The sequence below is a fragment of the Salmo salar genome, chromosome ssa29, assembly GCF_905237065.1.
Source record: "Salmo salar chromosome ssa29, Ssal_v3.1, whole genome shotgun sequence".
Classification (NCBI taxonomy): domain Eukaryota; kingdom Metazoa; phylum Chordata; class Actinopteri; order Salmoniformes; family Salmonidae; genus Salmo; species Salmo salar.
The window spans coordinates 12,041,304-12,054,329 of record NC_059470.1 but is presented as its reverse complement, the minus strand read 5'-3'; the positions used below and the strand labels follow the sequence as shown (position 1 = coordinate 12,054,329).

General features: G+C 43.9%; 1 protein-coding gene across 1 annotated transcript in view; it reads right to left on the bottom strand.

Moving 5' to 3' along the window:
• Window positions 1-738: 738 nt before the first annotated feature.
• Window positions 739-13,026, bottom strand: part of smchd1 (structural maintenance of chromosomes flexible hinge domain containing 1) — a 40,879-nt gene continuing 28,591 nt past the window's right edge. The window contains exons 32-47 of the mRNA XM_014180770.2: window positions 12,851-13,008; window positions 12,494-12,612; window positions 9,337-9,398; window positions 8,913-9,000; window positions 8,503-8,634; window positions 6,449-6,604; window positions 6,188-6,320; window positions 5,577-5,696; window positions 4,817-4,902; window positions 4,526-4,648; window positions 4,155-4,339; window positions 3,868-3,980; window positions 2,726-2,796; window positions 2,235-2,409; window positions 1,518-1,676; window positions 739-1,311 (exon numbers count right to left, since the gene is read on the bottom strand). Coding sequence (XP_014036245.2) covers window positions 1,190-1,311; window positions 1,518-1,676; window positions 2,235-2,409; window positions 2,726-2,796; window positions 3,868-3,980; window positions 4,155-4,339; window positions 4,526-4,648; window positions 4,817-4,902; window positions 5,577-5,696; window positions 6,188-6,320; window positions 6,449-6,604; window positions 8,503-8,634; window positions 8,913-9,000; window positions 9,337-9,398; window positions 12,494-12,612; window positions 12,851-13,008 — 2,002 coding nt within the window. The 3' untranslated portion in view covers window positions 739-1,189. The remainder of the gene's footprint in view (window positions 1,312-1,517; window positions 1,677-2,234; window positions 2,410-2,725; window positions 2,797-3,867; window positions 3,981-4,154; window positions 4,340-4,525; window positions 4,649-4,816; window positions 4,903-5,576; window positions 5,697-6,187; window positions 6,321-6,448; window positions 6,605-8,502; window positions 8,635-8,912; window positions 9,001-9,336; window positions 9,399-12,493; window positions 12,613-12,850; window positions 13,009-13,026) is intronic.

Below are 13,026 nucleotides of genomic sequence, written 5' to 3'. Positions count from 1 at the left end.
CACTGATGGAGGGATTGTGCGTTCCTGGTGTAACTCGGGCAGTTGTGGCCATCCTGCACCTGTCCCACAGGTTTGATGTTCGGATGTACCGATCCTGTGCAGGTGTTGTTACACGTGGTCTGCCACTGCGAGGACGATCAGCTGTCCATCCTGTAACGCTGTCTTAGGCGTCTCGCAGTACAGACATTACAATTTATTGCCCTGGCCACATCTGCAGTCCTCATACCTCCTTGCAGCGTGCCTAAGGTACGTTCACGCAGATGAGCAAGGACCCTGGGCATCTTTCTTGGTGTTTTTCAGAGTCAGTAGAAAGGCCTCTTTAGTGTCCTAAGGTTTCATAATTGTGACCCTAATTGCCTACCATCTGTAAGCTGTTAGTGTCGACCATTCCACAGGTGCATGTTCATTAATTGTTTATGGTTCATTGAACAAGCATCGGAAACAGTGTTTAAACCCTTTACAATGAAGATCTGTGAAGTTTAGATTTTTACGAATTATCTTTGAAAGACAGGGTCCTGAAAAAGGGCCACATTTTTTAATGCCATAAACTATTGTTTAACAGTTTCACTCAATTCTAATTAACTTAATTACAGCACACCCCATCACTATTAACATTGGTTGCACTAATTACACCGTCTACATAACCTGGTTCATGCATTCATGACATTACCCTAAAGAAGGCACAGTGATGCCGAAACGTTGGGCGATTTACCCAATAAATTACTGGGAGTTCATATATGGTGTGCAACTCTTTATTTTTATAGTTTGAGGTCACTTTAGCATCAGTCAGCCAAATACGGATTCATTCAAAACATATCTTGTAGAATTTTCACAAACACACCAAATTCATTAGTGAAAACACATTTATAAAATATTTTTTTTTTATAAAAAATTAAATAAATCTTTGTACATTGTCCAAAACCTTCCTTCCCTCTCAAAACACAGTTCATTGTGAACTGGACAAAAAGAAATAAAGTAAATCTAAATACTGGTCATTTCCTATTGCTGCCATCTACGTTTAAATGTGTTAACTAAAAAAAACACCAACCTGCTGAACAACTGAATGAAAATGCATTAAGAGACTAACTCTTCAGACTCAGACATAATGTAGATGGCATGGTACAACACTCTGCTGTACATGTCAAATGGAATTGATAACGGACATTTATGTTGCTCAAAAAAAGGGAAATCAATAGTCTTGTTTTAATAACTTCCGCCTCGTCCTCTTGGTTACCATACCGGACGATTCTCCGGCCTTGTCAAGACTCCGTTTCCCCCCAATGGCGGAAGGTGTCCGAACTGGAGTACTGGCTGTACAAAAACACAACCGACAACATACCTTTCACATTTGAACAAATAGCAAAGTAAATCACTCACAGATTAACACAAAGCGACAGGAAAATAATATAGGGGTCACCTAACAATGCTCTTTAGGGCCTTAGTGTGAGAAATGTGCTTTAATATTTGAAAAAAGTTCATTACAGTGTCGAAATGTATCCCTCATCATATACACGTACCAAGCTTTGTCTCGATGTCTTTGAGCTGCTTCTCCTGCTCATCCATCTCCTCTTCTTTCTGCACCATCTCAGGTGACTTCAGGTATTGCATGTGGCCGTCAAAGTCCTCCTTCACCTGTCTGCTCTTTTCCATGGCCAACCGGTACTGCTGGAGTAGGTCTGCAAACAGGGGCAAAGGCATATATATTTTTTTGCCCTTTTTCATGGTAACCAATTGGTAGTTACAGTCTTGGCCGCAACTCCCGTACAGACTCGGGAGAGGACAAGGTCGAGAGCTGTGCGTCCTCCAAAACACAACCAAGCCGCACTGCTTCTTGACACAATGCCCGCTTAACCCGGAAGCCAGCCACACCAATGTGTCAGAGGAAACACTGTACACCTGGCGACCGTGTCAGCGTGCACTGCGGCCAGCCACAGGAGTCGCTAGTGCGCAATGGGACAAGGACATCCCTGCCGGCCAAACCTTCTAACCCGGATGACGCTGGGCCAAATTGTGCGCCGCCCCATGGGTCTCCCGGTCGCGGCGACAGAGGCTGGACTTGAACCCAGAATCTCTAGTGGCACAGCAAGCACTGCGATTCAGTGCCTTAGACCACTGTGCCACTCGGGAGGCCTTTGTACATACATACATACATACATACATACATACATTACATATGAATGATACTATGCTAGGAAATGCACACACACAAACAGAAGTAAAATCCAGTCACTGACCAATCTGGCCCATAAAGGTGTGGTAGTCCTTGGGGAGGGGTGCGCCGAACACCTGGCCACGCAGTCTCTCTATTGGAGGGGCTTTGTTCTGCAAGCCCCCAAACTTGCCGTTGCTGCGGATCCTGTCGCCCTGCCGGGTCAGGAGGGTGGGGCATGGCATCTTGCTCTGGACCACCTGGCCAAAACAAAAAACAACAAGACCCAATTCTCAAAACAGGAAAATACATCGAAAACATACTCATATTTTGATATTCAGTTGCAAAATGTTTAGCAACCGTTTGCCGCGGTCTCCGTCAAAACGAATAAACCCCTGAATTTGTGCAATAAAAACTAGTTTTCGTTGAAAACTGTTTCTGACCGGAAACATTTTGCTACAGTGTGCACTAATGAATACACCCCAGATCTCCCAGGCAAAGGCTTTAAACTAGACCACTACTTGGTCAGGGTGTTACAGATGGCTTGGTTAAGGCAGCATGCCTGGCCTGACTCACCCCCCTCCTGTAGTGGTTAGCAGAGTCCAGGTCATCCGTCAAAATGGTGTCTCCAAGGAGGTTTCCGAACACTGCAGGGAAACAAGAGATGATTATTTAAAGGCTAGTTACATATGTATTCACCAGAGTATTACACGAAACTGATCACTAAAGCTCCTACTTTTACTGTTCGTGAAACATGTTCCATTATTTGGCTAAAGACAAATGGGTGTATGATATTATACAACTGTTTCTATAGAGGGTAAATAAACTCAGGTTCTTAAAAGGTTTTATTTGGAGGCGAAAACCCCCCCACCTGTTTAGGCAAGGTGCTGACTAGCGGAATAGAACACTTAAAAAAAAGTTCTGTCGAAATGGTTATTATGATTCAATTATTGCATCTGATCTCCTAGAGTGTGCGGCTCTCCTTTCCTTCTTTAAAGGTTTGAACCATTTCAGTTGATGTCACACACCGACAAAAAACTCTTATAAGCGGAAGCCCGAGAGAAGCATAACATGTAAAGAAGGAACAGTTTTACGTTCTAAGAGCCCTCATTATGAAATCAGTCCCAAATCTGGAAATACAGAAATCTAAGAGGAAAAATAACAAAAGTTTGTCATCATGCATGTTTAATCCTTTAAATTACACAAACAGCATCATGATGTATAATGATTTTTATAGTGAAAGGCTGTGGTCCAATTTCAGCTCCAGTAGCAGAGCCCCCCCAGGGAGGGATGCTATAACTGCCCCGTGAGGCAAGAGCCTGGGGTTCCGTCTGGAACCGTTTAGCCCCCAAACGCAGGCGGGCGAGAGAGAGTGAAGGGCCAGGGGAGGAACTACCCTAACAACCACAAACACACAGCTCAGAGTAGGAGTGCTGATCTAGGATCAGGCCCCTGGTCTCCATATCATCTTATTCATTATGTTTGAAAAGGCTAAACTGATCCTAGATCACAAGTCTGAGACACTTGATAAACACGGAGACCAGGAAGGAAGAGACAGACAAGCTTCTGGAACTGCATAGAAACCACTCATGCTTAGGCACAACTAAACAATTATATTAAGGGGGGGTGGTGTGTGTGTGTGTGTGTGTGTGTGTGTTTGTTACATATTGGGGAATATTTGATCCAAAGAGAAATTCTGAAAAAGAAGACTGACTCGCCTATCTGGCAGTTCTCTGCATTCTCTGGGAAAATGAGGAGGTCTCGGGCAAACACAGGGTTCCCAATGGGACGAAAGCTGTCCTGACCGTCCCTCCTTTTGTGGGGCAAGGGTCTGGAAAAGAAACAAGTACAGATCACTAAAGCATGAACACCTTTGAGAACAATGAAACAGAGCTCAAAGAACCTCACACGACACAGGTCCCAGACTAATAACTGTAGGAGGCTAACTACTGGAAAGGAAGGAACAATTGCATGCTGTTTTGAGTGTAAAGGTGTGCGTGTTCACCTGCTGCTGTTGTTCTTCCAGAACACCGTGTCCAGGGGCATGACCTGCTGCTTCCCCTGGGTGTCGTCATAGATCCTCCGTGCCGCCACCGTTGTCATGGTGACCACACAGTCAATGTCCCCCAAGAGGTGCCAGGAGATGACCGTGGCCACGTCGTTGTCCTCCACCAGCGCCAGGTGGCCAATCTGCATCAGAGACAGTGGGTGAGATTCTGGGAACACACCACATACCGTCCTTCACCAATTAACCACTACTTCGGCTGAAGCATAAGAAAGCTGCAGTGACAGGGTCCGGCTCCCAAATGGCACATGATAGGGAATAGGGTGCCATTTGGGAGCCAGACAGAGTAATATGTGTTTCGTCGGCTTTACTTTTCCCAGGACGTCAGGGTTGCCCCTGAAGGGATCGGGCATGGAGCAGACTCTCCGCGTCTGGAGTTTCATCTTCTCCACATCAGCCGTCTTCTGACCGATGACTTCGTCGATCGCTGGGATCTGTAGAAACACCGAATGGAGCCGTCAAACGTTTCAACTTCAGAGTGCACTCATCATGCATAGCACAGTGACAGTCTTGTGGATGGGAGTGGGGTGGGGGGTGTGGGGGGGGGTCGAGTATCTGTGGTCTTTGTCAGTGGGAGAACGTGGGTATAATCCAATACTCACAGATGACAGTTGTGCTACAGCCATGCCATTCTTCATGAGCTCGGATTTCAAGTGACTCTCCTTGTTGGTGGCGTTGCGCACCTGATCTGTAGCAAGACAAATGTTTAAAACATTGACAGTTTGGTAACCAAACTGGTAGTTTCCATTCCTTCCTGCATCTCAGTTGACATAGTTAAGCAATAAGGCACAAGAGGCAGTGCTATATCATGAATACAGTCACAGGTAAATGGCGTCGTTTGGACCGACTGTTAAACATATTCAAATGAATTCCATAATTTCATTAAAACATAATTTTTTATAAGTCAATTTCATTCTTCCACCAGAAAATATAGTCCGGACAAAAATTTGGTTGTTAGTTCTTTTGGTCAGACGCGCCTCAGTCGTTCATTTTTGGATAGTTGCTATGCAACTATCCAAAAATGAGTCTGCTCTAAACAAAATGGTTGCTACGCAGGTTGGACAACGTTCTTGTCGCTTGCTAGCTAGCCAGCCAACTTCAGCTATCTCAGTCACGTCAAACATTGAACCTGGACTGATAGTTCACTAGGTGCATTTTCATTATTGGCATTTACTTGGATATGTCCATGATTATAAAACTGGCTATCGCGTCGGGCTGAACAACGGCATTTACCTGTGACTATTCACGATACAACACTGCCTCGTGTGCCTTTTTATACAGAACGGCTTGGAACGGCTCGTTCAATCAGCATCCAGGATCCAAACAACCAGTTTTGTAACACGTTTGAAATGCAACACCTACTACTGAGCTCAGTGATGAGTTGCCTGTTGGTGTCAAACAGACTCCTGTAGATATCAACGGTCTGTTTGAGCTGGTCCTTCTTCTTGGTCAGTTCAGACATCTGCTTCCTGTTCTCCACATCTAGTAGTGGACAGGAAGACAGTCAGGATCACCTGACACACTGCTCCAGGAGCCAAGAGACTGGTCTTTAAAAGGAATATTGCACTTTCAAATCTAAACTTCCCTTACATTTTCAGATCTGAAAAGTAGTCTAATGTTTGGATGAATCCACGTTCCTAGGCATAAGTTGTGTCAAGTCAGCTGTATGCCTCCACCCAACACAAATGGAAAAGACAAGCATCAAATACATTGCTCATCTTTTCCGTTCCTTTGTGATTGAGACACATAGCTGGATCGCCAAAACAGATGGCCTAGAATGTGGACATTTCTTAACATTCTACTTTTGAGGTCTGAATTATTATTACGAGTGAAATGTCCCTTTAAGATGGCTGGACACTCATGATCACAGTGTGTCAACCACTTTTAGATGGGAGGCAAAACTTATGCTATTAAAATGTCAAACTGATATTGATGCGATGTCACAATTTAAAAATGAAAATGTAAGACCTAACCGTTGTAGAAGCGGAAGGGAAGCTCAAACGCTGCCAGGGGATTTTTGGGGCCATACCCTGGGACGGAAGGTCTGAAGAACAAGACATACTCATTCCCATCCTGACCAGGACTGTTCTCCATGATGGACAGATTCTAGAAGAGAGAGAGAAATGGAGAGAGAAAGAAGTTAAAATGTTGTGCGTTTTCAAAAAAAGATGTATACAATGCAAACTTATGGTTAGCACAAAGACGTTCTACAAATGCACCACCACCCCACTCACAGTGATTTGGGCCTCTCCATTAGCCAGGCTAAACTGCAGGCTCTTGGCTTTGCCCTCAAAGAGAGGCAGGTTTTTGTCACTGGAGCCTTTGGCGCTCTTAATGGTCACCACCACCTTCCCACTCAGCTCCAGCCCCGCTGAGTTATTATAAATATCCTGGAGGGAAGCAACACAAACCATCAGCCACAGAAATAATATCACTGGAATGGGAATCCCTAGTTTAGTTTATTAATTCGACCATTTTAAAAAACAAGCACACATAAAACTTAAAAGCCATACATGCACATGAATAAAATCGAGGATAACTATTCAAGTCAACGAGGCCAAATTGCCATGGTCAGAGGTTCTATTTCCTTTCTAGTGATTCTATTTACAGTGCCTTCGGAAAGTATTCAGACCGCTTGACTTTTTCCACATTTTATGTTACAGCCTTATTCTAAAATGGATTAAATTTAAATATATACATATCACATTTCCATAAGTATTCAGACCCTTTACTCAGTATTTTGTTGAAGCACCTTTGGCAGCGATTACATCCTTGAGTGTTCTTGGGTATGACGCTACAAGTTTGGCACATCTGTATTTGGGGAGTTTCTCCCATTCTTCTCTTTCTCTGCAGAGCCTCTCAAGCTCTGTCAGGTTGGATGCAGAGCGTTGCTGCACAGCTATTTTCAGGCCTGTCCAGAGATGTTTGATCGGGTTCAAGTCCAGGCTCTGGCTGGGCCACTCAAGGACATTAAGAGACTTGTCCTGAAGCCCCTCCTGCGTTGTCTTGGCTGTGTGCTTAGGGTCGTTGTCCTGTTGGAAGGTAAACCTTCACCCCAGTCAGAGGTCCTGAGTGCTCTGGAGTAGGTTTTCATCAAGGATATCTATGTACTTTGCTCTGTTTATCTTTACCTCAATCCTGACTAGTCTTCCAGTCCCTGCCACTGAAAAACATCCCCACAGCATGATGCTGCCACCACGTTTCACTGTAGGAATGGTGCCAGGTTTCCTACAGACGTGACACTTGGCATGTAGGCCAAAGAGTTATATCTTGGTTTCATCAGACCAGAGAATCTTGTTTCTCATGGTCTGAGAGTCTTTAGGGGCCTTTTGCCAAACTCCAAGCGGGCCGTCATGTGCCTTTTACTGAGGAGTGGCCTCAGTCTGGCCACTATCATAAAGGCCTGATTGGTGGAGTGCTGCAGAGATGGTTGTCCTTCTGGAAGGTTCTCCCATCTCCACAGAGGAACTCTGGAGCTCTGTCAGAGTTACCATTGGGTTCTTGGTCACCGCCCTGACCAAGATCCTTTCCCCCAATTGTTCAGTTTGGCCGGGCGGCCAGCTCTAGGAAGAGTCTTGGGGGTTCAAAACTTCTTCCAGTTAAGAATGATGGAGGCCGCTGTGTTCTTGGGGACCTTCAATGCTGCAGAAATGTTGGGTACCTTTCCCCAGATCTGTGCCACGACACAATCCTGTCTTGGAGCTCTAGGGACAATTCCTTCAACCTCATGGCTTGGTTTTTGCTCTGACATGCACTGTCAACTGTGGGACCTTATATAGACAGGTGTGCGCCTTTCCAAATCATGTCCAATCAATTGAATTTACCACAGGTGGACTCCAACCAAGTTGTAGAAACATCTCAAGGATGATCAATGGAAACATGATGCACCTGAGCTCAACTGAGTGTCATAGCAAAGGGTCAGAATATTTATGTTAATAAGGTATTTCAGTTCTTTATTTTTAATACATTTGGAAAACAAATTGTCATTATGGGGTATTTTGTGTAGATTGCTGAGGATCATAAAAAAAAAAAACCATTTTAGAATAAGGCTGTAACGTAACAAAATGTGGAAAAAGTCAAGGGGTCTGAATACTTTCCGAAGGCACTTTATATGGTCTCAGTTAGGCTTAGTCACCAAAAATGATAGAACATATTTGAACCATTAATAGACTGCAAACATGCTTTGTTTTGCTCTATTGCTTAGTCAGTCAAGTTGGCTTTTTTTCTTCACTAATCCTATGTTTAGTGATTCATGACTGTCGCTGGCCAGAGGATCTCATCAGCTCACCATTAATTTCAGAGACATGTCCTCCACCAGAATCCGACTGTCAAGGACGTTGTTGTTAACCACCACTGGGGTTGGTGGCTGCAGGTCTGGGGCCAATTTGACAGGATCGTTGGGTACAACATTTATGACATACTAGGCGAGGGCAGGAAAGAGAGACGTGATTATCATAGTTCTACAAGTAGCCCAAAATAATGACCTACGGGGCCTTTGGACATACAGACCTATGGACATACAGCCACTGGACATGAGACATTTCTTCTACATAAGATTAACAGGAGACCAATTTGGAGAGCAGAGACCACATCCACGTGTACGTGTTTCACTCAAAGCCAGTTGGGGGTGTCTGGAAATAGGTTGTCTGTGAGGAGTGGGTTTATGGCTCTAAGCCATCTGGTTGATGTTGAACTCACCTGGTGACTCCACAGCCCTTTAGTCTTGTCAACACACAGCACAAACTGGATGGTGTACTTCCCGACATGGTCTGGGATGACTTTGTCTCTGTTAGATGAAAATGAATCATTTTACAACATCACCTTTGTGTTGAATAAAGGTTAATAAACAAATATTTGTGTTGATACACCTAAGAGATGAGACACCATGAAGTGGCCATAACCTCTGACCAGAATATCAGTTACCATTATATGTTAATTTCCCAATAATTCCACATTTGAATTGCCACCCATCAGGTGATTGCTAACACACCGCGGCCAACCGCTGCTTTGCAATTTGTGGGGTGTCTCTCTAAAGACATTTTAGGCAGGAGAGGAAATACCTTGATCCTAGTACTACAAGTACCCAGCACAAGCTGCGTACGAATATAAAACTATTGGTTACCTGAAGTGAAAACGGTCCGCCTTTTCGTCTTCCATGGGTTTGCTGCATTTCAGTTGGGCAGCCTTAAGAAAAGCATGAACACAATGAGTATTCGTTATTGCCATCCCTTTTTATTTATGCATGCATGCATGTATTTATTAGAGGTCGACCGATTATGATTTTTCAACGCCGATGCTTGGAGGACCAAAAAAAGCAGATACCGATTAAAAATCGGCAGATTTAACAATTACAACAATACTGAATGAACACTTATTTTAACTTAATATAATACATAAATACTATCAATTTAGCCTCAAATAAATAATGAAACATGTTCTATTTGGTTTAAATAATGCAAAAACAAAGTGTTGGAGAAGAAAGTAAAAGTGCAATATGTGCCATGTAAAAAAAGCTAACGTGTAAGTTCCTTGCTCAGAACATGAAAACATATGAAAGCTGGTGGTTCCTTATAACATGAGTCTTCAATATTCCCAGGTAAGATGTTTTAGGTTGTAGTTATTATAGGACTATTTCTCTCTATACGATTTGTATTTCATATACCTTTGACTATTGGATGTTCTTATAGGCACTTTAGTATTGCCAGTGTAACAGTATAGCTTCCGTCCCTCTCCTCGCTACTACCTGGGCTCGAACCAGGGACACATCGACAACAGCCACCCTCGAAGCAACGTTACCCATGCAGAGCAAGGGGAACAACTACTCCAAGTCTCAGAGCGAGTGACGTTTGAAACGCTATTAGCACGCACCCCACTAACTAGCTAGCCATTTCACGTCGGTTACACCAGCCTAATCTTGGGAGTTGATAGGCTTGAAGTCATAAACAGTGCAATGCTTGAAGCACAGCGAAGAGCTGCTGGCAAAACGCACTAAAGTGCTGTTTGAATGAATGCTTACGAGCCTGCTGCTGCCTACCACCGCTCAGTCAGACTGCTCTATCAAATCATAGACTTAATTATAATATAATAAACACACAAATACGAGCCTTAGGTCATTAATATGGTCGAATCCGGAAACTATCATCTCGAAAAACAAAACGTTTTTCTTGTCAGTGAAATACGGAACCGTTCCGTATTTTATCTAACGGGTGGCATCCCTAAGTCTAAATATTCCTGTTACATTGCACAACCTTCAATGTTATGTCATAATTCGGGCAAATTAGTTCGCAACGAGCCAGGCGGCCCAAACTGCTGCATATACCCTGACTCTGTTTGCAAGACAAGTGACACATTTTCCCTAGTTAAAATACATTCATCTTAGCAGGCAATATTAACTAAATATGCAGGTTTAAAAATATATACTTGTGTATTGATTTTAAGAAAGGCATTGATGTTTATGGTTGGAGCAACGTGTACCTAAGCGATTATATGCAACCCAGGACAGGCTAGATAAACTAGTAATATCATCAACCATGTGTAGCTAACTAGTGATTATGATTGATTGATTGTTTTTTATAAGATAAGTTTAATGCTAGCTAACAACTTACCTTGGCTTCTTACTGCATTCGCATAACAGGCAGGCTCCTCGTGGAGTGCAATGTAAAGCAGGTGGCCAAAATCGGCATCCAAAAATACCGATTTCCAATTGTTATGAAAACTTGAAATCGTCCCTAATTAATCGGCCATTCCGATTAATCGGTCAACCTCTAGTATGTATGTACACACACGTTCAAAAGTTGGGGGTCACTTAGACATGTCTTTGTTTTTATTTCCATTAACATAAAATTGATCAGAAATACAGTGTAGACATTGTTAATGTTGTAAATGACTATTGTAGCTGGAAACAGCTGATTCTTTTATGGAATATCTACATAGGCGTACAGAGGCCCATTATCAGCAACCATCACTCCGGTGTTCCATCACGTTGTGTAAGCTAATCCAAGTTTATCATTTTAAAAACGGTTAATTGATCATTAGAAAACCCTTTTGCAATTATGTTAGCACAGCTGAAAACTGTTCTGATTAAAGAAGCAATAAAACTGGCCTTCTTTAGACTAGTTGAGTATCTGGAGCATCAGCATTTGTGGGTTCGATTACAGGCTCAAAATGGACAAACACCAAAGACTTTTCTTCTGAAACTCATCACTCTATTCTTGTTCTGAGAAATGAAGGCTATTCCATGCAAGAAATTGCCAAGAAACTGAAGATCTCGTACAACGCTTTGCACTACTCCCTTCACAGAACAGCACAAACTGGCTCTACAGAGAGAGCGGGAGGCTCCGGTGCACAACTGAGCAAGAGGAAAAGTACATTAGAGTGTCTAGTTTGAGAAACAGATGCCTCACAAGTCCTCAACTGGCAGCTTCATTAAATAGTACCCGCAAAACACCAGTCTCAACGTCAACAGTGAAGAGGTGACTCCGGGATGCTGGCCTTCGAGGCAGAGTTGCAAAGAAAAAGCCATATCTCAGACTGGCCAAAAAAATAAAAGATTAAGATGGGCAAAATAACGCAGACACTGGACAGAGGAACTCTGCCTAGAAGGCCAGCATCCCGGAGTCGCCTCTACACTGTTGACCTTGAGACTGGTGTTTTGCGGGTACTATTTAATGAAGCTGCCAGTTGAGGACTTGTGAGGCGTCCGTTTCTCAAACTACACACTAATGTACTTGTCCTCTTGCTCGGTTGTGCACCGGAGCCTCCCACTCCTCTTTCTATTCTGGTTAGAGCCAGTTTGCTCTGTTTTGTGAAGGTAGTAGTATACAGTGTTGAACGAGATCTTCAGTTTCTTGGCAATTTCTCACATGGAACACAAGAGGGATGGTTGCTGATAATGGGCCTCTAGATATTCCATAAAAACAATCAGCCGTTAACCAGCTACAATAGTCATTTACAACATTAACAAAGTCTACACTGCATTTCTGATCAATTTGATGTTATTTTAAAATGGCCAAAAAAATGTGCTTTTATTTAAAAAACAAGGACATTTCTCAGTGACACCAAACATTTGAACTGTAGTGTATATATATATATTTTTTTACAAGTAATGTGAAAAGTTGTGTCCTTGTGTGACAGCCAAAGTCTGTTAAAGTTCATTAGTCCCTTTGGGTCTCCGTCCCAAATGTCACCAAATTCCCTTTATAGTGCTCTACTTTAGGGCTCTGCACTATATAGGCAATAGGGTGCCATTTGGGATGCACCCTGGGTGTCCCGTAACTCACCCCTGAGGGGGGCCGTGACGTCCCTGACGGCTCTCCCTTCCACAACAGCATGGACATGTTGGCAGGATTGAGGTTCTTGATGGTGCTGCCCTCCTCCGACACAACAGACACTGAAAACACTGGACCCACACAAAGACCACCATGACAGGTCAGCTGACACAGAAGCCGCAGACACACAGGCGGCGCCACAGACACACAGGCGGCGCCACAGACACACAGGCGGCGCCACAGACACACAGGCGGCGCCACAGACACACAGGCGGCGCCACAGACACACAGGCGGCGCCACAGACACACAGGCGGCGCCACAGACACAGCCACAGACACACAGACGGAGGTACAGACGGAGGTACAGACCTGTGAGGGTGCCTCCAGCAGGAAACACTGAGTTTGTGTTGTACTCCACCACCAGTTTGACAGGTTTGTTAGGATCGGGGATAATGGTAAGCTTTACGGATAGACAGTGGATGGGCTTCTTGTTGAAGGACCCTCTGAACTCCAGCGCATACTCCCCCCTGGGAGACCAACAGGGG